The sequence below is a fragment of the Myxocyprinus asiaticus genome, chromosome 17, assembly GCF_019703515.2.
Source record: "Myxocyprinus asiaticus isolate MX2 ecotype Aquarium Trade chromosome 17, UBuf_Myxa_2, whole genome shotgun sequence".
NCBI lineage: Eukaryota > Metazoa > Chordata > Actinopteri > Cypriniformes > Catostomidae > Myxocyprinus > Myxocyprinus asiaticus.
The window spans coordinates 27,997,668-28,025,505 of record NC_059360.1 but is presented as its reverse complement, the minus strand read 5'-3'; the positions used below and the strand labels follow the sequence as shown (position 1 = coordinate 28,025,505).

At 37.6% G+C, this 27,838-nt stretch overlaps 1 protein-coding gene across 2 annotated transcripts in view; it reads right to left on the bottom strand.

Moving 5' to 3' along the window:
- Window positions 1-8,719: 8,719 nt before the first annotated feature.
- The window catches only part of LOC127455096 (arf-GAP with SH3 domain, ANK repeat and PH domain-containing protein 1-like), a 50,831-nt gene continuing 31,712 nt past the window's right edge, over window positions 8,720-27,838 (bottom strand). The window contains exons 11-26 of one of the 2 annotated variants that reach the window (XM_051722678.1): window positions 26,493-26,562; window positions 26,084-26,171; window positions 25,553-25,601; window positions 24,813-24,979; window positions 24,258-24,391; window positions 21,919-22,010; window positions 21,622-21,802; window positions 19,354-19,439; window positions 19,058-19,173; window positions 18,781-18,848; window positions 18,192-18,296; window positions 17,770-17,974; window positions 17,239-17,491; window positions 13,451-13,667; window positions 13,085-13,213; window positions 8,720-10,482 (exon numbers count right to left, since the gene is read on the bottom strand). In XM_051722678.1, coding sequence (XP_051578638.1) covers window positions 10,408-10,482; window positions 13,085-13,213; window positions 13,451-13,667; window positions 17,239-17,491; window positions 17,770-17,974; window positions 18,192-18,296; window positions 18,781-18,848; window positions 19,058-19,173; window positions 19,354-19,439; window positions 21,622-21,802; window positions 21,919-22,010; window positions 24,258-24,391; window positions 24,813-24,979; window positions 25,553-25,601; window positions 26,084-26,171; window positions 26,493-26,562 — 2,035 coding nt within the window. In that variant the 3' untranslated portion in view covers window positions 8,720-10,407. The remainder of the gene's footprint in view (window positions 10,483-13,084; window positions 13,214-13,450; window positions 13,668-17,238; window positions 17,492-17,769; window positions 17,975-18,191; window positions 18,297-18,780; window positions 18,849-19,057; window positions 19,174-19,353; window positions 19,440-21,621; window positions 21,803-21,918; window positions 22,011-24,257; window positions 24,392-24,812; window positions 24,980-25,552; window positions 25,602-26,083; window positions 26,172-26,492; window positions 26,563-27,838) is intronic. The other variant, XM_051722680.1, reaches the window with a different exon arrangement.

Genomic DNA, 27,838 nt, shown 5'->3' with positions numbered 1-27,838 from the left:
CATGAACGTTCTCCTCCTGTTGCAGTAAGGTGTGCAAAAATAGAGCATTGATATTGTCAGACTCTTGTTTGAACCAGGGTTGGAAATTAATGGGGGCTCAGGGCAAATGCACCCGAAATTCAAAATATGGGGACAAAAACTGCCCCCCTGCAACAAATTCCTGTTTTATTTTTTTTTAATTAATAACATCTGATATGTTACAAATACATACATCGTGATGCTTATACGAATTTTCGCTGAACATTATTTGTAGCGCGCCATCCGTCGTGCATTTGTTGCCAAATCAGTGGTGGATCCTCACACCATCACCAGGCACAGACGGGCACACTGCTTCTTTCGCTCCACATCAGTTTGGTGTCGTGCTCCCATGTAAAATTCCGTGACCGTTCGCTCCTCCCTTCAGAAAAGCCTCCCTGCACTATACTACCCTGCCCATTGGCCCATCTCACTTATGTCTGAAAAGCCTCCTCACCTGCTAGAGCCTAAAAGTGCGGAAGGAATGGATGGATCTAGTGTGTTAATCAGGTATAAAAAAAATATAATGTATACAAAGCTACAATTTACTTATATACAATTTTTAATCTGTTCATTTGGATTTGTTATATAACCCTAACACCCTCTCTACATCGGGCATGTCCGCTGAGTGGAGTGGAGCGGCAACAATTTCCCCTCCACGCTCAAAGCATTCTTTAATCACTCCTCTCCAGCTCCACTCCGGGTTGTCCATTTCATGCTCCTCGCTCCATGCTCCTGGATTAGAGACACCCTGCTCCATGTTTGCTCCATGGCAAAATTAGCACCTAACTACCTCTCCACTGTAAAGTTATTTCAGTATGCTTTTAAATATCACAGCCTTCCATGCAGAAGATGTATTAAATGAAAATAAATACACAATACTAGGAGAAAAGCTACAATGTGCTTTATTGGAACACTAACATTAGCCCAAGTCTAAATTAAATTATTTTTATAGTTTACTTTTGAAACATGTCTGCAAAATTCTCTGGATTTAATAAATTAATTACTAGACAAAAAACATTATTAGGCCTATGTATTATTGCCTAATTATTGACTATTATTTTGTATTATTGCAATTCTTTTAATTAACCTTGCCCTATAATTCTATGAACGAAAAAATTACATTCTCAGAATGTTCTACACTTTTTTTTGCATTATATTAGTTATGTAGGCTATGTTAACTTAATATCCAAAATATTTGGAAATACGTAAATGAGAACAAAAGTGATCCCAGAATGTTTTCCAGTCACAATGCACATTTTGCAGGGTAGAAATCAGGCAATATGTAATTATTGACCATGCCTGTTGACACTGTATCTGAATTATTCCCAGATTAATTTATATTGAACCTAATCAGATTTGGAATCTAACTGAATCAAAATTAAAACAATTAAAAAAGGAAAATCAAAGCCAATACCTAGTCCAACAAATATTAAGGAGTGGTCACCAGGGGCGCATTAACGCACAAGCTTATATGGGCTGAAGACCAGGGGCCTACAACTCCAATGGGGCCCAGCGGGAGGAGTGTGTTTAAAGGAATAGTTCACCCAAAAATGAAAATTTGCTGATAATTTACTTCAGCAAAGCCATCCAAGATGTATATGACCTTCTTTCTTCATCTGAACAGGATTTGAGATTTTTATGAAAGTATCACAGGTTTTTAGCTTCATCCAATGCAAGTGAATGGACACCAGTTTTTGACGGTCCAAAAAGCACACTTAGTCAGCATCAAAGTAATCCACATGACTCCAGTCATTAAGTAATGTCTTCTGAAGTTAATTGATATGTTTGTGTGAAAAACAAATAGTTAATTTAAAAGTTTTTACCTTTAAATCGGCACTTCCGCCAGCTATCTGTAGCTGTTTGAATTGACCTAACTCTCGTGTGAAGTACGCTCCTCTGTGGTAAACAAGCGTATTTACCTTTGCACGGTGAAATTCCATTGTCGAAGAAGGCGTGGGCGGATGTTAGTGAATGTGAAACCAGAAAAAAATTATTTCCAAGCAGCCTCTTTATAATGTTGCGTTTTATACTCTGTGAGAGTGAAGTTAAAAAGAAACTCGCTGTTAAAATTACATCCTTGTCCATTTTGTATATTGTAGCTGTGTACGATGCACCGCCCATATAGAGGTCAATGCCAAACCAAGCAACTTCATATTCACCTGTCGAAGTTCACCAAACTTGAAATCCAAGCAAAATCCGCGAGGAAAATTATTCACCACCAGAAATCCATCGCACAAAATTCACGACTGCAAATATTGCCCCTAATGGAAAAGTTCATTTCTGACCTGATCACTCACTCTCTCTCTCCTGTAAACTTTCCATCTGTGGCCTCTCTTGTTCCGTGTCCACTAGCAACCTGGACCTGACTTTCATTTCTTTCAGAATGGACAGCTTAAAGGACATTTTGAGGTTCTTGCTATATGATTTAATTCGCATTGCTGATTAGTTTGAATAGACACTAATAAGAATGTAACATGGACTTAGATAGTATATACTTTTTATCTGCAGGAAGTTTAGCAATCACAAGAAAGAGTTAAAGGGATAGTTCACCCCAAAATTAAAATTCTCTCATCATTTACTCATTCACAATTTTCAAAATTTCTTTAACATAATTTCACTCACTTGATAATGAATGTACACAGGCTAATAACTGGTAACATACTAGTTGCTATAATGTTTTCGGCTTCAGTTGAAATGGAGCATATTTGGTGTTTCATTAGATGCTTTCATGAGGCAACTGTGTACTGGTAGAAACTTTCAGTCTCCTCTGCATTTCCTTTTTCTCTCTGAGCAAATGGCTCCAGCTCTGCCTTGCTTGAATGTGGAGTGTGTTTTGGGACCTCAGGAAAGCACAGAGGAGTTCTATTCTTGGCTTGAACTGGTTAAGGCTGGAAGATTCTGAAAGAAATGATGCAATACTGGCTAAATTTGTAGGTCTTTAGTGTGCAAAATAACCTTTCCTTTGGCAGATAGATCTATGCAGGCCAGCAGGACTTCATTTACCACTGAGAATTTAGCCTGCACTGAACTGGCATATTGCCTCATTGTGTAACCTGACAGAGTCATTCTACTCACTGCATCATATCAGATTTAATATAAAATGCAATATCTTTGTTTTCCACAGTTACACATGACCCGCGTCTGATATTATAAAAAGTAGCCTTTTAGTAAGAGCTGTTTGACTGAAGCACTTACTAATATTTCACATTAACACCGTAATATGATCAGATTGATTGTTCTTCCAAATTAAATCTGAAAGTCTGTAATAAGATTTAATGGTAACACTTTACAATAAGGTTGTATACACGCAATAGTTAACATGAACAAACAATGAACAACAATTTTAAAGCATTTATTATTCAAGGTTAATGCTAATATGTACATATGCTAATACATTTTAAACATTGTATACTGTACATTAACGTTAGTTAATGTATTATGAATTAACAGGAGCTAATGATGAACAATAGTATATTTACAAATGTAAAAAAATGGTTTATTATTAGTTCACGATAGCTCATGCATTAACTAATGTTAACTTATAGAGCCTTAGTGTAAAGTGGGAGATTTGAGGGGGCAGGATGCCTGCAGACCGCAGTCGTTCATTCTTTTATTTGGATCAGGCATAGAATAAAAAAACAATAGAGATGACTAATTCTGAATTCAAGGGCTACTTATTCTTCTTTAATGAAAGAACATCTGGGGGTGTCTTTGGTTGCACTGATCTCCCCCATTTTTAGGAGAAATTTGATTTAGGCAGCTTTAGATTATAATAGATTTAGGACCAACGATTGGCTGCTTTTAAGTCCGAAAGATAATGAATATGCCTGCAATGTTTTTTTTTTTTGTTTTTTTTTTAGCTACATATCAACCGCAAACCAAACTACATGTTGTTAATATTGATGAAAGCCTCAGCCGATTTCAACCATCATAAACAAAGGCTGCTTCACTGTCAGAATGAATCTGATCATTTCCCCTGCAAAAATGTACCATGGTAGTTTCAGCCAAAATACCTGAGTTACTACAATTAGTGTTGCTAGAATGAAACCTTAATAGTTTAACATGGGATGTCCTTCAAACAGTGTAAGATGCTTTAAGAATATTTCATTTGAATGTATTTTTTTGATGACTAAGTTTTACCCCAATCACTCTAAGTTACAATGGTACATTTTTGTAAGGGTCTTTAGTTTGTAGAAATGTGTTTCTCATGGGCATTTGTTACTGCTATGTTATTTCAAAAGCTATGTAGAGTTGCATCTTCATCAAATGCCTTATCTCATTTACTGTACATATGTGCTTCATTTACGTTCTATTGTAAAAGGACCCTTAAGCCTGAGTCACTCTCATGTGCTGATATTTGCACCACATTTTATGTAAAAAAAAAAAAAAAAAAGTAAAAGCTTTCCCAATGATCTTTCTGGGCCCACTTGCAGGATGAATGTAAAGTCTGTCTTTTGTGTCTGTCTAATGGCGTCATCCTATGGGGTTTTATCCTGAAAAGTGAGAAATATTTGTAAACAGCTTTGTATATCCTGCTTTTGTTTTGTTATATTTACTAATACAAAAGCTGCTTCATTATTCGTTCTCTCAGTTGTAATATAACTCTCTCAGTTAATGTGCATATTACTACTCACAAGTATTAAGCTTTTATTGCTTTTCTGGAAAAAGACATTTAGTGGGGGCCTCATGGACTCTTTAATCTTTCAATTTAGTCTTTGACTGTATTCTTTCAAATGCTTCTGAACACTATAAGAATGTATCACACTTAAAAATCATGTATCTTATGTGCTTTGCAAAGTTTTATTTAAGTTTAAACAGCATTTCTTTCCTTTAAAAAATGGCCTGTTCTGTAATTACTATTATTTAAACTTTTGACTTGACCTTGGGTCTTGTCTAGCAGGGAAACAGGATGTAATTTTATCGTTGCTTTATGCAGAAGTATCTTACTGAATTTTTGCTGCATTATTTGTTTAGTTTGCTTAAAGAGAAAGAAAGATGACATGAAAACTCCATATGAGTCAGTGTATTTATTGATAATACATTCAGTTACTTTGGTCTCACTTTGACTAAATAATGAACATAACACATTACTTAAAACATTTAAGCAGACCCTTTTAATGAGCGTAAATGCTGATCCTATATCAAAGAGAAAGAAACTAATTTGGCTGGGTCTATTTTAAACAGTCAGTCTCTCAGCAGAATTTGGTAGGTCAACGATCCCAGAGGAAATCTTGATCCAGCACAGTTTCGAACAAATTCTGCTGAAATCTGTTCCAACCCCCTAGCCATCTGGCAATCTGACAGGAATCAGCATTAGAGGAAACACATACTGCTTATGTCAGTGCACCGTACATACAGTAGATATTTTATACAAAGGTCAGAAACTTGGGATTGATTTAAAATGTATTCCAAAGTGTCTTAAGAGAACAAAGAGACCAGGAAAAACTCAATGAGTGCCTCATGATATTAAAGACTGACCCATCGACAAAAAGGGATCAACTAAAATGCTTAGTTTTTAAAGATGTCTCTCAGTGTGACCAGGTGCTGGCACACTAATAGTAACTCAGCACTCCTCATCAGTTGCTGTAGTGGAACAGTCTACAATTACTTGATAAGCAAAATTTTATTAGATATTAAGACTGGTTTTCAGAGAATATATCTTTCTAACCCTATTTTCAAATAGTTTTTCTTGTTTTACACATAAATCTCTAAATTTTATTAGATTTAAGCTTAAAAGAAATATATATATACATACTATTTGCCAAAGGAGAGAAAAAAAAAAAAAAAATGAAAAGGCTAAGTGTCTTAAAGGGATAGTTCACCCAAAAATTCTCTCATTAATTACTCACCCCCATGCTATCTGTGTATGACTGACTTTCTTCTGCAGAACACATCTATGAAACTGTAAATATAAACATATCTAAACTATAAATCTTGACATTTGCAGTCTCCTTGGTGATCATGATTTCAAGCCCAGTTACACTTCCTATAGCACCATCTAGCACTCTGTGCAGGAAGTGTAATCAAGCCTGAAATCCTGATCGTGCCAAGAGACTGCAATGGAAAGATGTACAGTTAAAAAGGAGTTACATTTTGGTCTGTTCTCACCCAAAACCGATTAGATCGCTTCAGAAGACATGGATTAAACAATTGGAGGCGTATGGATTCTTTTTGTGCTGCCTTTATGTGCTTTCTAGAGCTTCAAAGTTTTGGTCACCATTCACTTGCATTGTATGGACCTACAGAGCTGAAATATTCTTATAAAAATATTCATTTGTGTTCTGTAGAAGAAAGTCATACACAACTGGGATGGCATGAGGAGAAAATAATTTAAATTTTTGGGTGAACTATTCCTTTTCTTACTAAAAGTAGTCTTACTAAAGTCTTAGAAATTTAGCTTCTCAAGTACATCTTCCTTTTAAGGTGCACTCAGTCATTTTTTCTACATGTAAAAAGTTTTACTGCTAAGGAAATTAATTGTAATTTTGAAACATATGTATAAATGTACTGTAAATCATGAGCACTCACATGAGACTACTCTTGTCTTATTAGTAACCTTATAAAAGATGTTTTATTCTAGATGGAGAGGGGTACCCTTATGGGGGTTGCCATGTTAGAATCACATCACTAGCCGAATTCTACTCGCATAATCTTAGTGACCACCCTGTAATTGGACACTTTCACTCATTTGAATAAATCCTGGCTTACTGTGAAGAGTGAATTTCTATGGCATTGGTAACTGAAAACTATTGTATTTGTATGATGCTTCATCCACGCCCCTAGGTGTCACTGTAAGTCCAAGATGACATTCAAAAAATTACTGAGTGCACCTTTAAGGACGTTTAGATATTTTACTGGAAAACAAGACAAAAATATTGATTAAAAATTATTTTTCTCAGTGTTCCAGAAATAGAGCAGTAGAACATGAGAGAAGTTCTAGAATTTTTGAAAATGTTTTGAAACAGAAGTTCTGGGATTCTGGTTCTTTTGTTTGTTGCATTAAATATGATACACTCTTCAGACACTTCACGATACACATAAATATTGGTGCTGAACACCAGCAAAATTTGTAGTGAATATGCAACATCAATGTCTAAAATTAAGGCTCCTGAGAGCAAAAGAGCATCCATTAGTTACTTCATTTGCAATGTACACAAAGATTAGTAAAAGCACTTATGTTGTTGTTACGTGAAACATGCTACATTATAATACATATTGCATAATATGTATTAACCCATAATGGCAAAAGCTATGACACTTGAATAACCCTGATCCAATGGCTGGGCTTTAGTCCAGTCAAAAGCTACCCTGCTGATTCTTTATGTGGATTAATAATGAAATCCAGGGGTTGTGTTCTCTGCTTTTGGGACAGATGTTAACATGTTAAAGGGATAGTTTACCCAAAAATGAAAATTCTCTCATCATTTACTCACCCTCATGCAATCCCAGATGTGTAAGAATTTCTTTCTTCTGCAGAACACAAATGAATATTTTTAGAAGAATATTTCAGCTCTGTAGGGCCATAAAATGCAAGTGAATGGTGATCAGAACTTTGAAGGTCCAAAAAGCATATAGAGGCTGCAGAAAAATAATCCATAAGACTCCAGTGGTTTAATCCATGTCTTCAGAAGTGATATGATAGGTGTGGGTGAGAAACAGATCTATATTTAAGTCATTTTTTACAACAAATCTCCACTTTCACATTCACTTCCTCATTCTTCTTTTGTTTTCGGCGATTAGCATTCTATGTGCATATTGCCAAAATCTGGGCATGAAGGAGAATTTACAGTAAAAACGGACAAAGGATATCTTAATAAATTTCATTTCCCATACCATAATGCAAACCGGTTTGATTTCAAAGTGGCAAACAATTTTATTTATATATAAAGCACAATATCAATGACATAGTACAAGACATATCTCCTTAGCAAGCACCAAGGGTGTTTATTTGCATCACTGCAAAGCTGCCATTACTACAGATAACTTTAGCCAGTTAAAAACGTAGAACCTCCTCAATGCTCCTCCTGTGGATCATCACTGTGAATATCTGTTTCAAAGCTTCTGTTGGATCTAAAACTTATACCATCATTCCGTAATGACCCCCTACCCAGTTATGTAATACCTGTCAATTATGCAACAGCTCAGTTGGGCACTAAGAGCTAACGATTTGCAATCCATAAAGAACTTGAGTGCTGGCAACCGTCCATTAGGCTCATCTCGTATGGAGGACTGATGCTGTTTAAAGTGAGGCACTCTAGGTAAAAGGTACTGATATGGATCTGCACATGCACATATACTGTATATCTTCATGGATATGTGTGTGTTTATAATCTGTTTGCAAAAGATGCTACTCTCTTAATCTAGGGATTTGAAAACTATTCCAGAGGAATGATGATAGTTTGTATAAATGTGTGTGGACTGTAGGGGGCTTATATGCTTCTAATCCTTATCCCATTTTCCTTTAGAAAATGTAATGCATGATCTTTAAAAAAAAAAAAAAAAAGCTTTTTTTCTGTGATAAACCACTAGGTTTATAGCACATGCAATGGCTTAGATGTAGAAACGCAGAACGTACATGATATTAATGCAGAAACGTACATGATTTGACTGGCAGCAAAATTTCTGCTTCTATATCCTGTGACTCTTTAGTCAGATTATACTTGCACACTGCAATGTGTATCAAACCAAGACAGTACATGTGTGACCATATCTGGCAAACGTTTAATTGTCACTTTCCATTCTTTAAAAATAACCGATTCTGAACAAAATGTCAAGAAATACAAATACATTGTGAACAGACTAGAACAGACATTTCTTAACATAAAGAATATATAAAGTTACAGTGATGCATGTTTGCAACAGAATTAAGTTTAACAAGCATTATTTACTAGCAGCATTACCTTTTGCCTCTTGCTTTCCTAAAACACAAAGTCAGCTGAACCGTTTTGGACCTCTGGTGCAAACAGAACATACTTTCATCTCTGTCCAAAAAATGCTTCACAGAAGTCAATGAGATGGCAGAAGGGAAAACATCTGTTGCGTACTCTCAGCTTATACAAACATTTATATTGAGTCTGCTGGTTTTGGACACATCCCAAAAGCTCCATAAAACCACCTTAGTCTGGTGAGAAGACCCCGTAAAAACAATGACCGACAACAATACAGAGACAGAAAAGAATGCAGAAATAAACACTAACTGGGAGCGATATATACAGAAAGAACCTTTTTTTCATAGGCAAAACAAACAGAGTCTGACTTTTCCACACTAGCATAGAATATGGGCTCTCCAAATTGTGCACTTGTGGTTATTTCCAAAAAGTTGTTTTGTTATAGAATAAACAACGGAATTAAATACAGTGCAAGTATTTGCTCTTTGTTGAATTTGTCCATGTGGCTATGGGTTACTATGTTTTTATATTACATCTGTCGACTGTGTTTTTTGTGCATGGAAAGGCTGAACAGTGTCTGTACTATCTACTGTACTAAGTTGATATGTTCTGGAATTTTTCAAAAGCTAGGGCTTAGGAATACTGAATTCTGTACTTATTTGGCAAATTCAGGCACAACAAAGCCTACAGAATATTTTTGGTCAGTCATTTAACTTTCAGAAACTATTTTGATGTTTTAGCTGAGTATTCTGGAAATTTAGTCAATATGCATTTCAGTCTGAATGTTACTAATTGTTGTAGATCTAAGTGCAGGGCTGGATGTCCGGGAATCGGCAGCAATAAGAAACGTCGATGCACCGGAGACAGACGAAACGGAATACATTTCTCAGTCTGGATCTGGTGTCTGGCCAAAATTAAGCTAACATAGCATTTCATAATGCCTGGCAGTAAAAAATTATGTCCAGAGAGCAATTTTACTGAGCTACTGAACCAACCACAGGATGAGCACGAGGAAATGAGTTCAGTGCCTCCAAGTCTGGGCTACAGTCTCAGACAGGCAAACTTCAAGGGTGCCTGATTGGCTTTTTTTTTCTGGAGATGTAGTCTAAATGCTTCAACTTCTGTTTCAATAATAAGAAGTGCTTTCTTATGTTTGAATAACAAAGCTAGCGAGAGCTGGTTCTATTTGGCTTTCGAACCGCAACCGAAAGCTGGATTACTTTCTTCCCTTCTCTGCCTGTTCCAAAGAAGTCCAATCATTCATGGGCCGTTTATGATGTACCTTCCAAACGTTCAATCCAGATAAACAGAGCTGAGATCCATTACAAACTGAAATGGATCAGTGGATCAGCTTACAACATCCACACTACTCCAGTCTTTGAACTTTCCAGTTCTAAATGTATTCCAGATACGGTCTCCATTGTTTCTAGGTCTAGCGGCTAAGATAAAAGCAATGGTCAAGACTTGGTCCACATGGTGTGATGTTAGTGTTCATAAAGATTCATTCTCCTAGTTGATGTACATAGTTGACTGGAAATGAGCCACTTCTGGATGGTTCTCCCTCTATATGGCCGATCTGGAAAGGAAATGTAAATGTTTACTTGGATATAAGTGGAGAACTACCATTGGTATTTACATTAATAAAAACTATTGCAGGGACATGCCGTCAATATAAGCAAGGTAAGCAGTGCTTACCTAACAGAAGGGTGAAAAGAAAAATGACAATATGAAATATTTAAATATAATTGTTAATATAAACTACTGTTTTCGTTTTAAATTAGTCATATTTCCTCTCACTTGAGCAGCACAGACAGTTATTAATTTATTCATTTTGGCACCACCCTCAGGTATAAGCTCTTTATGTTATGCTTTCTCTGATTCAAAGCATTGTTGACCACCCTTTCATTCAAAACTGTATGTTCATTAAAACTGAATCATACCCACTAAAAATGATAAGCATGCTTACCAAAATGAGTAAGCCAATCAGAAGCTCCTTCCTTCAGTCACGCTATCTGATAGGCTATATTTTTGTTTTCAACACGTTCAAGTTGAAAAAGGTGCGTAAACACATTCAAGTTCACATAACTAATGTGTTATTGAGTGCTAAAATGGATATAGTGTAAGCATCGGCGAGCTACGGGGATTTCGCAAAGTTGATTTCAAAGGAATCGAGAAAGAAAGGCTATCAAATCTTCAACAAGCAGGCGACTTTTACAACAAAGTGATGGAGATGCTCATTCGCAAGGAGAGATGCATGGATTTTGTTTTCAAGTAAAGGTAAGTTAATATATTTATTTATATAGGGTGCAGTGTCTGTTTAAAAAATATATTAAGGGATGCAGACCACCATGTCTACTTTACATTTGCCTTGTGCATTCAGGTTAAGATTGTTGTCTTTGGTGGTCAGATTAGTTAATAGCCACTGTCCATTCCAGTGGTTCTAAAGTGTGGGAAGAGTGATGTGTGAGGCCTATGATGTTGAAACATATAGCCTGCTAATAACTGGCTATCTTTTCTTTTTCTTTTTGTTGTATGTCAAATCAAGCTCTTCTGGCACGATGGTTCATTGTATGATTTAATGGACATAAACATGCTCGGCTCGATATATGACAATCTTTAATTTATGTGATATGAGCAATATTACTGTCCTGAATTTAAAGTCATGAAGTTTACCACTGTAACATACTTGTTTCTATTGCCTGGTGGGTTCTAAGGCAACAATTTACATCTATAACATTTCCGTGACATTATACTCACCCGTCTAATGTGTTTTGGGCACAGCGTTTAATAATGTGTATTATTAACGGCACGTGCCTGAACCATTGGTATTTTATTCACAGATATTGGAAACCCTGTAAACAGGATACCAGGTAAACATCATACACCTACAATAATGTGTGTAGCTGTATTTACCTACCAGCATAAAGACTGTTTAGCCCTGGTATTGAGTGGTCAGCACTAAATACAGGTCCAAAAGTTTTTTTGATCAGATCACAAAAACCACATAAGGAGGTAGTAAAAAAACATAAACAAAACAAAACTGTATCTGGGTGAAACAGTACGTTGATTTTTTTCGTGCTGTATTTGTATTTATTTTTAGTGCTGTCAGTCGATTTAAATTTCTTATCGCGATTAAACTCATAATTTTCATGGTTAATCACGATTAATCACAGATTTTGAAAGTGTTGAAATTTTACATACTACTTTTCCTGTCAAAAAGTACTTATTTCTTTCTTAGGAAAGAAAACAAAACAATATGCAACAATGTACTGTTTTATTAACATATTCCAAACAAAGCCTTCCACAGTATAAAGATAGAAATGCACTAAAATAGCACCAATTCAAGTAACGTTAAACGTTTTGCTAAGCCTAAGTGGGAGTTTGACTAACTGAAAGAAATAAGCAACCATAGGTTGAGTATTCACTGCAATGGGCATTAAATCTCTTATATAATACAATATTAATCTGCCAGTAGACTATCTGCTTTGCTACAGCAATCGTGAAGCTCTATTCATGATTCGTTTCAGGGTGTCAATGCCAGTGTCAAGCGATGCTTTGAACTCCACATGAAAAGCGCTTGCAAAAAAAGTCTTGTTCTGCATTTTCATAATAGTTAAGACTTGATGTGCTTCTGTGGTAATTAAAATGCACCTTACAGAGGCTGCAAAGTACTTGATTTATATCACAAGTCTCATCTGGGCTTGTTTTGTACAACAAATAGTGTTAAGAGGTCCTTCCCCAATCATTTGATCACTGACACGACTGTTGTGTGTGTTTATTGTGGTGTGTGCATCAGTGTAATGACTCCGGGCGGAAACATTGCAAAGGTTCGGCCCTTTTCTGACCAGTGTTTATGCTGGTTTGTGCTGTATTAACAGTAAATGCATTAATCGCAATTAAGAAAAATGAACGCATTAAACTTGTGTTGAAGTGTTAACCTTGACAGCGCTTTATCATCATCCAGTAACACTGACGTAGTTAGTGATGTACACAGTCATGAAATCAGAGACCCTCCCCTCGAAATACAAACACAAGTGGTCAAAGAAGATGCATATAAGTGACCAGGTGGTAACAGCAATGTGTCTTGCTTGACCACTTGTGATCGGATCACCTGAGATGCATCTTAATACCAAGTGTAAACAGGACCAAAGAGTGTGTGCGAGTGTATGTGTACTTACCCACCAGTGTGGGTCATCAGTTGCCGTCACTATAATGACCTCATTCTTAAAGAAAGCCAACTGATCTGAACCAACTGCTCTGCAGTCCACTAAAGCTCTGACCTTCTTGGGTCTCTGCCTATAAGAAATCTGACACACACACACAAACACAAATTAATACTCTAGCAAGTTAGTTATACAAAGTGGTCTCAAGAAATAAAGGAATAACAAATTACAAAAATTTATTTGAATTTAAAAAACAAAACAAAAAAACAATTATATTTAATTTAAATATGTAAACAGATAGACATCTTAAAAGTTATATTTCTCAGTAGTATAATAAACTGTTATATTGCACTAGATAAAGATCCTTGCATGGCATGTTACCATGGCGTTTTTGCGTGAGCGAGGTGGCGGGAGTAGGATTGGCACAGTGGCACTGATGTTGGCATTGACATTAGCTGGAGGCAGGGCTGGGTTGGAAGCTCCACCCACTGGACTGCAGTACAGCTCCTCCTGACTGCCTGCACATCCTGGAGACGAAACCGAATACTTTCCCTGACTCCCACTGCTCGTACGCCGATACGAGGTAGTCTTCTCTGAACTGCAGAAGCACACACAACATTTGGACAATGATACTGTTACATTGCACTGTCTTGTCTCCTTTTGCACTGTGTATCCTCTCATGTTACATGTATGAATGTAAAAAATTTGCTGTCTTTTATGAAGTCTAGTTTGTGTTTTATAATATGTAGCACCGTGGTCCTGTGAGACACAAAAAATGTTTTTCTTTTATGTCTCTATTGAAGCTGTGGAGAACAGTTTGTCACATTTGAGGCCCATTAACCCTTATATTGTGTTCTGTCAAAACTGACCTATTAATTTTTATTTTTTTCTTTCTGAAAACTGTACTTTATTTCATCCAGTTGGAATAAAATTCAATGACTTTGTTCACACAGGGCATCTGAAAACTCAAATTTTGTTTTAGATCATTTTCATAAAAGTTTATTGGTTTTATTTAACTTTGTTACACCTGTGATGTTCCCGGTCTAAAGTGACCGGTCATTGGAAATGAATGGATTAGAATACAAAATACAGATATACACTCTTTGAGAAATATTTAAAGATCTACTTATCATATTATGTTGTGTTTGGGCTCGTTTGAATCAGAATAGTCAGCTGTAAGATATGTTTTGTCAGTGTCTATGTTATATGTATGTTTCAGGAAGTAATAAGGAAAAACGTGACAAAGACACTCCTGTTTATTATATTTGTGTGTGTCAGTGGGAATTTCATACACATACTCACGACAGTTTGGCCTCTGAGTGAAACAAATTCCCTCTTTGCATTTTACTAATTGAGACCTTTCCAGCGATATATAACACATGTTTATCTTATCTTAAAAAAATGTGTTTTTACCAACTCTGAATACAATTGTTGTGATAACAAATTTGCAAATGATGAGAACAAAAATTTGAGAACAGTTCTAATTTGTCAGCAAATTAAAAAGCATTATTTTGGTAGGATCAGCTATATGCATTTTAAAGTCTAGATTCTAAGCTTTAAAATGACACCTTTTTTTTTTTTTAGATCAAGCAAGTGGTTATTAATTACACAATTATTATTATTTTTAATTTTTCTGCAGGAAGTGCCCCCCACTAGCCCAGTATAAGCTCATTTCAAGGAATTCTTCTATCAATAAAAAATATCTATTTAAAAAAAAAAAAAAAAAGAATTACAAAACCTGTCATAATAAAATATATATATATATAAAAATAAAAAAAATATGTGGCCCGGTCATTTGACTGGAAACAAAAGGTGTTAGCGCAAACTAACACAACACAAGGGTTAAAACATTTATAATCACTATAAATCACAATAAAAATCAAGACTTTAATTTATGTTATGCAAACTCTCTATGGCTTCATTTGTTTTCTTTCAAGTATTCATTAAGATTTAGGCTAATGGATATATTATAAATTATAACCTGTTAATTTATAACACAATTTTATTGTTCTTTTCTCCAGTAACCAATAGATATCCATATAGTAAGTAAAATACTCTGTTTTCATTTCTGATACATTCCCAAATTCTTATTGAATTTGGCTGCATAGTATTAAGTTATTAAAACTATGCTTCATAGTTACTAAAACAGCACAGATATTTCAAGGAAGCAAACAAGTAAAGATACTATTTGCACCCCATTGTAAATAGTAACATACTATTTGCTTTTGGATGTATTCAATGTTGTCTTCATTTTGCACCATGTATACTGTTACCACAGTATACTATTTGCATTCCATATGCTATTTGTACTTCAGTGCCTATTTGCACCCTGATGTAAATTGCAAAATGCTTTTTTTTGGAAGTCCATATTTTCCATGAACTAATAAGTCTGTATCTACTATTTAACCCTTATGCCTTGTTCATTATTGAATCACATCACAGTTGTTCCCGGTCAAAAGTGACCAGAAACATTAAGAGTGTAATTTTGTAAATTGCTATAAAAGAAATGTAACAACTCTAACTTCAATTATGTAAAAGGACAGTTGTGCATTTTGAGTGGGTTTTTGGGTATTTAGACCTTATTATTTTTCTTTATTTAATAATTAATTTACCTATGTGACCTTGAACTTGACATTAAAAATTTACTTTTTTCTCAAATACTGAACCAATAATCATAAATCATATACCGTTTGAAAGCTTAAAGTCTCAAGAATCAAACTGTGGTGTCCATTTTTACAAATATATAAATATATGAAAACCAGATGAAATTCCATGTATAAACACTAGGTAGCTGCAGAGAGCTACTTATTCATTCCTTGTTGAAGAGAAGATGATTTCAAGATTTTGTCAAGTTCTGCATTTAGATATATATTTAAACATTATCAAAGACTAGCGCCGTTTAGCATTTTGTTTGGTTTGTTTGTTATTTTGTCAGTTTTTGCAATAATGATACATTATTATTACAGTCAACCCTGAACATGGTGTTACAAAGAGTGTCAATTTTACCTTTGATCTGTATATGTCTGATTTATCTGTGTGTGTGTGTGTGTGTGTGTGTGTGCAGACTGCTTCCAAAAATAACCTTATTTATCCCTGGTTTTAGCAAGATGAACGTGTGTGTGTGTGTGTGTGTGTGCGTGCACGCGTGTGTTCAGCATTGTAGATATGTTACAGTCTCACCAATTCATTTTGTGGGTGTGTGTGTTCTGCATTGTGGCTGACTGTTTTATTTTTTTGACAAATTTCAAAATAATTGTTTTGTTTTATATTCTGACAAGTTAGGCTTTATGTGAGTGTGTGTGTGTGTGTGTGTGTTTTGCACACTTGATGTTTGGTAGTCTCACCCCTTCATGTCTGTTTGTGTTTTTTCTGCATTGTGGCTGTTTTTTAGATTTTATATAATTAACTATGCAAAAAAAAAAAAAAAAAAAAAAAAAAAACAACTTTCAGTGTTTCCCATTCATTTCCTATGGCAGCCACTTTTGACCGGGAACAGTACAAGTGTGACCTTTTTTTTTTCTACCACTTAGAATTATCAAATCAAGTGATCAAAAGTCACCAAGTCTCATACCTGTCAGATAAAGGAAACCAGTTTTATTGAAGAAACAAAATCGATTTTGATCAAAAAAGACCAAACAGTGCATAAAGGCTAAGTATTTAGATTTGCACTACATATGTATATGTGTGTGTGTATGTATGTATGTATGTATGTATGTATATGTGTATGTGTATATATATATATATATATATATATATATATATATATATATATATATATATATATTTGTTTATTGTATATTCTATATATACTTTTTTATTTTCAATATTTTTCTATTTTTTATTCAATTTTAATTATTTTTTTTTAAGTCTTGTTGCTGTTTTTGTAATATTGTGTATTGGAAGCTCCTGTCAACAAGACAAATTCCTTGTATGCATAAGGATACTTTGCAATAAAGCTCTTTCTAATTCTGATTCTGACTGACTGACTTTGTCATATCGTCTGGCTCCAACAGACTATTATGCAAATAGCTGCAATGCGCCTGTACTATTTGGACCTGTGGCAAAAAAGAAAACCCTCAAAGTAAAATAATACGTAAACTTGTAAAAGCATTGTAATATAGATGTAGTATATTACCACAGTTATGGTGATTTGAATTAGATTTTCAAACCTAACAGGCCCTCTCTGACTCTGTGGAGAGGTGGAGTGATTTTTGCCCTCCGTCCCAGAGGAAGAATGCCCCTCCCAGGAAATCGTATGTCTCTGTCCTTTCGCTGTTCCAGTACTGTGAGAGCGTGCAGGTGCCTGTCCCAAAGACTCCATCGCAGCGGAGGTCCTCTGAAGGCATCCAGAAGGGTGGGAACGCTGGCGGTAGGGTGTGTGAGTCTCTGGAATAGAAACCGAGATCTGAGGATCTGAACGACCTGTGGGGACACAAATTATCTTTGACCTTGCTGCCGTTTGTCTGCAATAAATCTGCAGGGTTTGTACATCATTTACATAGACAGTGAAGCCTAAAACAAGTCAAAATGTCAGATCACTGATTAGTTTTGTTCATCCGGAGATTTATGTTTGGTTTTCAATTGCAACTTCATAGATTGCCTAGTTTCATAGCTTTTCTGATTAGCTTCATAGATTAAAGGTGTGAACCCAACAAACTTGCACATAAACTCCTTTTAAAGCGAACAAACAAATATCTCACCTCTCTGTATTGCTTTAGCTGGCAAGGGAGGAGGAATGGAGCCACCAGAGGGGGCGCTGTTGTTGGGTGGATTACGATACAGGAAGTCAATATTCTCATAGGTCCTAGCTGGACTGCTTTTAACTACATTCCAAGCAGACGAGAAGTTCCCATTACTGCCTCTATGGGGCAGCGGAGACCGTGAACCCTTAGGATGCGGACTCCCCTAAACAAACAGGAATTACACATTATTTTAATTTCTGCAATTTGCTGAAGACTCAAAACTGAAAACAATGAAAGTTTGCACATTAGAAATCACTTTTACTTTCATGAACCTTTATCCATAAACTATAACCTTTTTGAAAAATAATCATATACATCTACATCATAAACTTTTCAAAAACAGTTTTATTGTTTTATATGCATATGCATATGTTACATACCCTTTCATCCAGATCATCTTCACTGTCATACATCTCTTGTGGAATCTCCCACGTGTATTCAACATGGATCTGAGAGTTAAACTTCCCACTGTGGGCCAACTCCAACTAAACACACACAAACACACACAAAATGTACAAGCATTACACAGCCAATTTAATTACTCAGTTTTGACTAAACTGTTTTCAAACTAGTGTTCTATTAGTGAGAGCAGCAAAAGAGTACTGACGCATGGAGATCATTTCATAATCAAATCCAGCTCTAATTTTTTTATGTTGTTTTAGGACTGTAATGAGTCAAAAGTCAGCCACATAGTGTGTCCTTGGTTGTTAATATAGCAGCATTTGTGATGTTTATGATAGCTAATCATTTTGCTTTATGTGATGATACTATTATATAGAGAGGTGAGGGGAAGTTCCACATGAAAACAGTGTCATACGAGACTGCAGGATATTAAACAGGAACAATTTTATTAAGTCAACATCAAGATAATATCTACACAAACACATGCTCACATAAACACACACTCCTGCCAGCCAATAAAGGCTTTGAGAGTGAGCTGTGTTTAATTGTGGCGTATGTAATACTCACCAGCTCGATACACTGTGTGTGCTGCAGTCTCTTGGCAATGTCGAGTGCAGTCTCGCCAGTTGAGTTCACTATAGGACAGTCAGAACAATGGATCATGTCAAAAACAGGACACTTAGAACTAATAAATTGGCAAATGAGGTCGTGATCCTTCCTTAATCACTGTGGATGGGCCAGGTTACCTTTAACTGAGGGTGTAAACACTATTAAGGCATTTCAAAATTTTGCTCGTTTATCATATGTGCAGTGTTATGAAGTTCTACTGTCATTAGTGTGATACCTGTGTGTAGGACAGCCTTTGCTTTGAGCAGCAGTTTCAAGCACTCTGATTTGCTGTATAGTGCACAGTAATGCAAAGCTGTGTTTCCTTCTGCAGTCTTCTTTTCCAGGCAGCCACTGTCAATGTTATCGCAAAAAAAAAAAAAAAGAAAAGGGGATTGAGTCAGTTAATTGTTCATAACTTTGGTTATTTTGTAAGCTGTTGTATAAACAGGATAATACAAGAGTCACACGTGGAAATGGTCCTAAACACTAACTGTGTGAATGTTGACTAACACATCTGAGCATCTATCTCACCAGTTTTGAGCAAGAAAGTCCACCAGAGCCAGAGACGTCTTCTCTGCCAGTCGCACCGCTAAGTGAAGAGCGGTCTCCCTCAGGTCCTGTGAGAGACAGAGTGAGAATGAGATGAAACTACTGGCTGCTGCCAACCTGCTACTTCCTCGAGAAAAAAAAAGTGCTGTTATTGATCACGCCAATAAATCACACTGTACTGCAGAAAGAGTGTCGGGGAAGATTAATAAATTAATGCTGCAAGTTGCCATACTATAATTATCTAATTGTTAGAGCGTTCATGTGTGTGTTCAAATAATATGTTTGTGATTCAACGAATTACTGAATAATGCAAGTCAATTTCTGACCTAAAATAATAGAGATTTAAGCCAAATCACACTCTCACTCATGAACCCACACACAACACAAGTGAAAAAGTCATTACACGGCATGTGTTCACTTCCTGAGTGGGCTGAGCAGAGGGGAGATCTGATTAGAGATGGAAATAAGAGAGGAAATACAGAATTACAGAGCAAGCGAGAAAATGATTGATGGCACCATCTCATGTGTCTGCTTATACAGTTCAAACTGATCAAGAAAATTTTATTCAACCACATGAAGTCTCATAAGACAGACATACATTTTTGAAAGCTCCAAATCTTTAAAGCATCTCAAAACATGTCTAACCGTACATTTCAACTGGCGCGTTGTAAGCAAGGTGAGCGAGTGTTTTCAATGCATTCCTATGAAAGCCGAGTGCCACGCACGCGAGGTGGATTGTGGGATTGACAGTGGCACAGAGCAAGCTGTTCCCTAGCATTGTGAGAGGCAATGAGCGGATTTCTTCCACGCCAATGGAATCGCAGCGTAAGTGTGGACTGACAGCATGTATCCAAGCTCAGAGATGTTAATTTATTTATTTCAAAATATTCGCAAACTGTGTGTCTTTCGTGGTGGCCATTTTCTTTTTTGGGGGGGATTTTCTCCCCTTTTTCTCCCAATTTGGAATGCCCAGTTCCCAATGTGCTTTTTAAGTCCTCGTGTTAGCATAGTGATTCGCCTCAGTCCGGGTGGCGGAGGACGAATCCCAGTTGCCTCCGCGTCTGAGACCATCAATCCACGCATCTTATCACGTGGCTTGTTGAGCGCGTTGCCACGGAGACATAGCGCGTGTGGAGGCTTCACACCATCCACCGCGGCAACCACGCTCAACTCGCCACGCGCCCCACCGAGAACGAACCACATTATAGTGACCACGAGGAGGTTACCCCATGTGACTACCCTCCCTAGCAATCGGGCCAATTTGGTTGCTTAGGAGACCTGGCTGGAGTCACTCAGCACACCCTGGGATCGAACTAGCGAACTCCAGGGGTGGTAGCCAGCGTATTTTAACACTGAGCTACCCAGGCCCCCTGTGGTGGCCATTTTCAAGTAAATTTGTAGTTGAGAACCCATAAAAAAACGAGTAATTGATTACTCATAAATTAAAACGCAAGTTAAAAATAAGTATGACATGTATGTGAAATGTATATAAAATGTTGGCTTTTTATAAAATGCGCTCTGCCTGCGTTAAGAGATTTAACGCAGATAAACACATTCTTGTCTGATAAGCTTCAGAGTTTCTCATACTGCTTCGCAGTTTCTTTCCACCATAAAAGCAGATCCTTGTCCGTTGGTTGGCATGACTCCATCAAGAACCGAATATCAACAGAGTAGAATTCAATAAGAATCTAAATTTTACAAGTATTGCTAGTGCTTTCAAAATCAGACACCATTATATTTTCTCTCATTCATCACCTCGACGACACACATCCACAGTGCCCCCCCAGTGGACTCAATTGTAACTGTGAGATTTGGAGACAGATTCAGAGGGAAGTACAGGATAACTCAGCATTGCCCACAGCAGGCAAATGCGCAAAGGAAATACAATTTGCGATATTCGAGTAGTGTTTTTAATAGTCGACTAGCTGGTGCAGAACGAGTACTTAATTAGTTGATTACTCGTGCACATCCCTACTAACAACACGGGTGAATGCGACTGTTGGCAATGCAATGTGGCCATGTCCAGCGACGTGACAAAGGTAAGAAAAGTTTAACTTTATACAAATGAGCAGTTGCAATGCGGTGCAATGCGGTGACTAGTGATATGAGTGAAGACACTGGAGCACACGAGGAACGAGAGACCTGGTTATCTCCAGTGATAAAATTGCTATATGTGTGAACAGGACATTAGGGGATGTGGCTGTGGTTTCTCCCTCTGTTGCATGAAGAAAGTGTGTGTCTGTGTCTTACCTGTCCTTCAGGTGTGGCTGCTGGTTTCGAGAGGTCCTCTCCTTCTGCATAGAGCTGCAGCAATGACGTGAGGTCTCTGCTCCTCACAGTGTCATACACACGATACGGTTCAGAGTGTTCTTTCGGGAGAACATAGCGGTGTTCGGCGTACTTCGCCACAATGTACTCCTTCCTGGCAATCCTGAGAAAGACACACATGATCACATTCAACATGAAGCTATACAGAGAAGGTTGAGTGTATTTTTTTTATATTAATAATACATGAGTTTTACTTGTAAACTGTGCAGCAGGACTTACATGTCACTTTTTGGGAGGGGCTTGATCGAATCATTCGGCAGGTTGACCTCCATAATGTCATTAAACCTGGAATTTCCAATGCTCACTGCAAGCTTTGAATCAAAATGAAAACAGAATGAATAAACACTCATGCTAAAAGGTGTAGATTTCCAATAAAGCTGGGCCATGGTTTGGTCACAGACATTTGGAACACTGCAGTCATACAGTCAATGGTGTTTTTGATCTGTCGTCTGACAACACTAGCTACTAAATAACACTCAGGAATTCACCTACACAGTAAAATGTCTGCTTTACTTTCAGAGGTAAAAAGTTAATATAAACATACAAATAAGGCTGAAAACAAGTCAATTGTGACAAATTGCTGAGTCACTCCCAGGGTATTAATGCCATTTTTAACAAAAACACTGGAAAAAGATCAGTTAGAAGGTGAATAATGGAAGTACACTGCCTTGCCAAAAGAAAAGTTGCCGTTTAGATTTAAATAAGCAGATACTTAAGAGCCTATGATTGGATCATTATTGCAGTGATTAATATGTTTCAGCTGGTAACAATTCTTTTAACCCTAACTGATGCAGTGTGTTAGGGTTAGCTTCTCATTTCTTAAACAACCATGTCGGAAGACTTATCTTGCGGTCATGGAAAAGATGTTACTGTGTTTCAGAAGGGGCAAATTATTGGGTGGCAGAGGACAAGTCTCAGTTGCCTCTGCTTCTGAGGCTAATGCTACCCTCCGCAATCCACCACAACTTACCACGTGCCCCATTGAGAGTGAGAACCCCTAATCGCGACCACAAGGAGGTTACCCCATGCGACTCTACCCTCCCTAGCAACCGGGCCAATTTGGTTGCTTAGGAGACCTGGCTGGAGTCACTCAGCATGCCCTGGATTCGACCTCGCGACTCCAGGGGTGGTAGTCAGCGTCAATACTCGTTGAGCTACCCAGGCCCCCTGTCCAATGCATTATTAAAACTGGGAAGGGGGGGCCTGGGTAGCTCAGCATGTAAAGACGCTGACTACCACATCTGGAGTCGCAAGTTTGAATCCAGGGCTTGCTGAGTGACTCCAGTCAGGCTTCCTAAGCAACCAATTGGCCCGGCTGCGGTCCAATTAAACGTGTATACATGCTAGACGAAGCAGAGCTCCAACCGCATTATCTAAGAGCGGGTAGAGTCACGTCAGGTTAACCTCCTCGTGGTCACCATAATGTGGTTCTCACTCTCGGTGGCAAGCATGGTGAGTTGTGCATGGATGCCGTGGAGAATAGCGTGAAGCCTCCACATGCGCTAGGTATCTGCGGTAATGCGCTCAACAAGCCACGTGATAAAATGAGTGGATTGACTGTCTCAGATGGATTAAGGCAAATCACTCACCACCACGAGGACCTACAGCGCATTGGGAATTGGGCATGCTAAATTGGGGAGAAAATAGAAAATAAAAAAAATTAAAACTTGGAAGGATAGTGGTGAACCGTCAACTTTGTGGAAGAAATGTGTTGCCACAAGAAAGCCACTTGTTAGTGAGGCTAATCGGAAAAAACAACTTCAATTTGCTAGGGAGCAGAGAGATTGCACTGTGGAGCACTGGAAAAAGGCCATGTGGTCTGATGAGTCCAGATTCACCCTATTCCAAAGTGATGGGCGCGCCAGGGTAAGAAGGGAAGCGCATGAAGCAATGCACCCATCATGCACACTGTACAAGCCTCTGGAGGCAGGATCTGGGATTGCTTCAATTGGTCAGGTTTAGGCTCAGCAATGTTATGCGGCAACAAAATGAATTCAGCTGACTACCTGAATGTACTGAATTACTGGTTATCCCAAAAATTGATTTTTTCTTCCCTGACGGCACGGGAATATTCCAGGTTGACAATGCCATGATGGTTGGAAAGAGTGGTTCAGGGAGCGTGAGGAATAATTTTCACACATGAATTGGCCACCACAGAGTCCTGTCCTTATCCCCATTGCTGGAGAAGACTTTACGGAGCGGTTTGACTCTCCCGTCTTCAATAAAAGATCTCGGCCAAAAATTAACGCAACTCTGGACAGAAATAAATGTTGTGACATTGCATAAGGTTTTCAAAACAATGCCACGATGAATGCACTCCATAATCAAAGTTAAAGGTGGTCAAATGAAATGGAGTATGCAACTTTATTTTTGGCCAGGCAGGTGTATATTACTTCAGCTAAGTAAACAGCATGACATCAATAGATTAGAAAGTTAAATAAACAACAGCTGCCAGTTTCTATGAATGATTTTCGAAGAGAGAGAGAAAGAGAGAGTGGGAGAGTTGAAGGGAGACAGACTTAATAGTTTATATGTGCGTGTACTGTATGTATGTTTACCAGGAGCTCAGAGGTGCTAAGTACGTCGAGAGTGAGAGACTGAATTCGTGAGTGATGTACTCCGAGCTCGCGGTGGATTCCTGAACACTCGATACAGGTGAGGATGCCCAGATTAGTAGAGAGCCAAGTGGGGTCTAAAGAGAAGAGATCAAGACACATTTAGACATTTATATAAACACCACATTTAGATATTTCTCTGTCAGTTTTTAGCTACAGTATCAACACCTTCCGTTGACCATAGAAGTTCGTTTTTATTCCAAACAACGATGCAGGAGCTCCGTACCACAGACATGCTTACATATTTAACTGTTATCTTGGCCAGTGTCTTGAAAAGAATCTTGTATGCAAATCTCAAATACAAATGATCGACAAATAAAGATAAATACTGCCAAAATAAAATAAAGCTTCTCTCTTTGGCGTCTTGATTTATAATAATGTAACGCTTAGCATTTTAGTATTACAGTAATCTAATTTAATTACAGCATTATACGGTATTGGTAACTCTGCAACAGAAATTTTTATATATTTGAATCCATCAGTATCTGCATCTGAGACCTGGAGCTCCACAGTCGCAGCAAGCCTCATTGCCGGGCAGATTTCTCAGGCCAGAGATGACAGCTCGGATGAGCTCCTGCAGACCACTGTCCTGAAACTGCAGTGGATCTCCTCCAAGAGCTGTGTTCAAGGCCTCCTCCTTACTGTTCTGCAGCACAGACACCCATCTACAGCAAGATAGAGAGGGGGGAACAGATTTACAGGTTAAAAAAATATAGAAGTGAGTTCATATCATTGCCTTTATCTAAAGTTCAACAGTAGGGTTCCGGAGGTAAAACTCCAATGGGATTGTAGTTCACTGCTTCATAAACAAACATTAAGTACACAGTCTTGCACCTTTTTGCCAATTTTCATACACTTTTTTGCTTCAAATCAAAGTTTGTAATGTTGTGATTCATGTTGGAGCTGGCTGGTTTGGTTTATGGCTTAGAGCTCTTTAATGAAGTTTGTTTTTTAAATCCCAACGTAAAAAAAAAATGAATGGGAAAAATGTTTCCAAGATGGCTAAAAAGTGGCCAATCACTATAGCGCTCTATTGTGACATTTCAGATACATTCGTTGCATCATTAAATAACTTCATTGTCTTCATCTTTCCCTCTTTTAACTCTTTTTTTCCTCTCTCTCTCTCATTCAGAGGAGCAGGTTTTGAACCAGCTTTCTTCAACATGTCTGTGCATGCCACTTTGTAGTGTTGATAGAGATTTCTCTGTACATGGGTAAATACAGATTCAAGCACTTACATCATACATTCCTGCTCATCCTCAGCCTGGAAATGGTATGTGCGACTGTCTGTAGGAAAGGGAGAGAGTGTCACAACAGAATTGAGTGGGCTTCTAAGCAGAGGGTACATGGAAAAAACAATCCTGATCTTCAGGAAATAAAAAGAAAACAAGCCACTGAATACACCTGCTACTTCACATATACAGACTACTCCTCAGTACATTATTTACATACTTCTGCACACCTACATGCATTACACTCCCTGCATGGTTCCAGGCTTTAAATTACACATCACACAACTTTGTTTACCAAGTATTTTCCCAATTGTACTTAACAGGTCAAACAAAGAGATTATTTCTGGTAGTGTACACTTTTAGCTTCAATAAAAGTTATCTCCCTTTCTCTCTCCAACTGCATTGAATTTCATAAATTGTATCTGTATATCTTTTCCTTTTCAGCCATTTTTGTTGAAAATCTGGTTAGTCCTTTCATGTACTTTCACACATGTACAGGAGAGCTGTGAACAGGGAAAGGGTCAAAGATCAACTTACGTGTGACTAAATCAAACGTTTTCTTTTCCTCAGGGTTAGGCCGGACCTGACAGGTCAGGAGGTTGAGCTTTGCTGGTGGTCTGTTGATCTGAAGGAAATAACAAGAAAAACACAGCATCCATTTCCAAGTTTATTTTATGATAGTTTAGACAAATATGTGCAGGATTTTTCAGTCATATACATGAAAAACAACATTTACATGTGACATTTTGATTTTAGGCCTCTGATGTTCAAATAATTGCTCTTGGGTCTTTAGGCATAGGGAACAGCCTTTTGTGTGTCAATACTAATGTGAGCACACTATATGCTTAAATAATATTTTGGTGGTAAATTGCAAACTGCAGGTAAAAAAAAAAAAAAGGTGTTGAGAGTCAAGCTCTAACCATGCTGAGTGCGTGTGTAATCTCACCGTGCTATGAGAAATGGTGAGGCAGCCATATTTAACTCCACACTTCCGTTTCTGCCAGACCTTTCTGATACTGAAACACAATGATTACTATGACAACATTCAGGATGCTACAGTGAAACCTTTAAAACATACTTGAGAATACAGCTCATTCTACACCATGAACACTTTGTGATGACCCTGTGTTTTTTGTAGTGGTGTTCTCTGAGCCTTCCAGATTGACTGGCCCATCCCCAAATTGTCTCTCAGTGTCCACACCTATAATGGGAGCTTCTGACTCTTTAAAACCCATCCTTAACCTTGGAGAACTTTTGGACTCATTCAGAACCATTTTAAAAATGGGTCAAAATGACCCACAAGACCAAGGAAGAGTTAAAGCGGCTGGTCCAAGGGGGCTGTGTGTGTGTATTTCTTTAGACTTCTTTTTTTTGTGTGGTTTTTTTCTTTTGTGCAGTCATAACACATCTACAGCAAATTACAGTATATTTTCATCCATGCATTTCGCACTACACTACTGACTGTACAGACAAATACATATTTTGTTTGAACCTTTTAAAACTTTATTTAATAAATCCTTGAGTTCATCTGCAAAAATTGTGTGTCCCTCTTTTTTGTTGCATCCCTTGACCCTTCTGCTGTAAGCATAAATGAAATCATTTCCAAGCAGATTCAATGTGATGTTTCGGAGGTCAGTTGGTAGTTCTTTTGATTCAGTAGCTCTCCAGTGAAGTTAGAACCAGTAAAAGACTAATTTAGTGTTGATATGAATTTGCTGACTAATTAAATGGTTTCACGCACATCAGCTTGCCTGGATGTAGGCACATTTGTGTGTATGTAGAGATATAGGATGGACTCAGAGGTTTTAAGAGCGTAAGAAAGACTGTAGTGCAGCCAGAGTCAAAACCACACTTAATAGAGAACATCTGTATGAAAGGAACACTGTGACACACACACACACACACACACACACACACACACACACACACACAGAGCGAGAGCGAAACACACCCTTTCTCTTAATCAGAATCACACACACACATATTTCAGCTGCAGGCCTGAGATCAGACTGAAGCTTCAGGCTGCCAACTGATCTGATCCTCTAGAACTGACATTAGGACATTAGAATGGATTTCTTTATCTCATCTGCTCTCAGCTTATGAATAAGGACATATCTATCACTGCACACACTGAGAGGTGCATGGAAAGTTTTTCCAAAGGAACACACACAAACATCCCATGTGACTTAAAGCAAACAGGAGCTGGGTACTGCAATATGTCTGGAAAACCTTGAGTAAGTTAAGGTAATGAAAATGAATACTGGGCTTGTTGTTTTGAAATGGTTGTGGGGG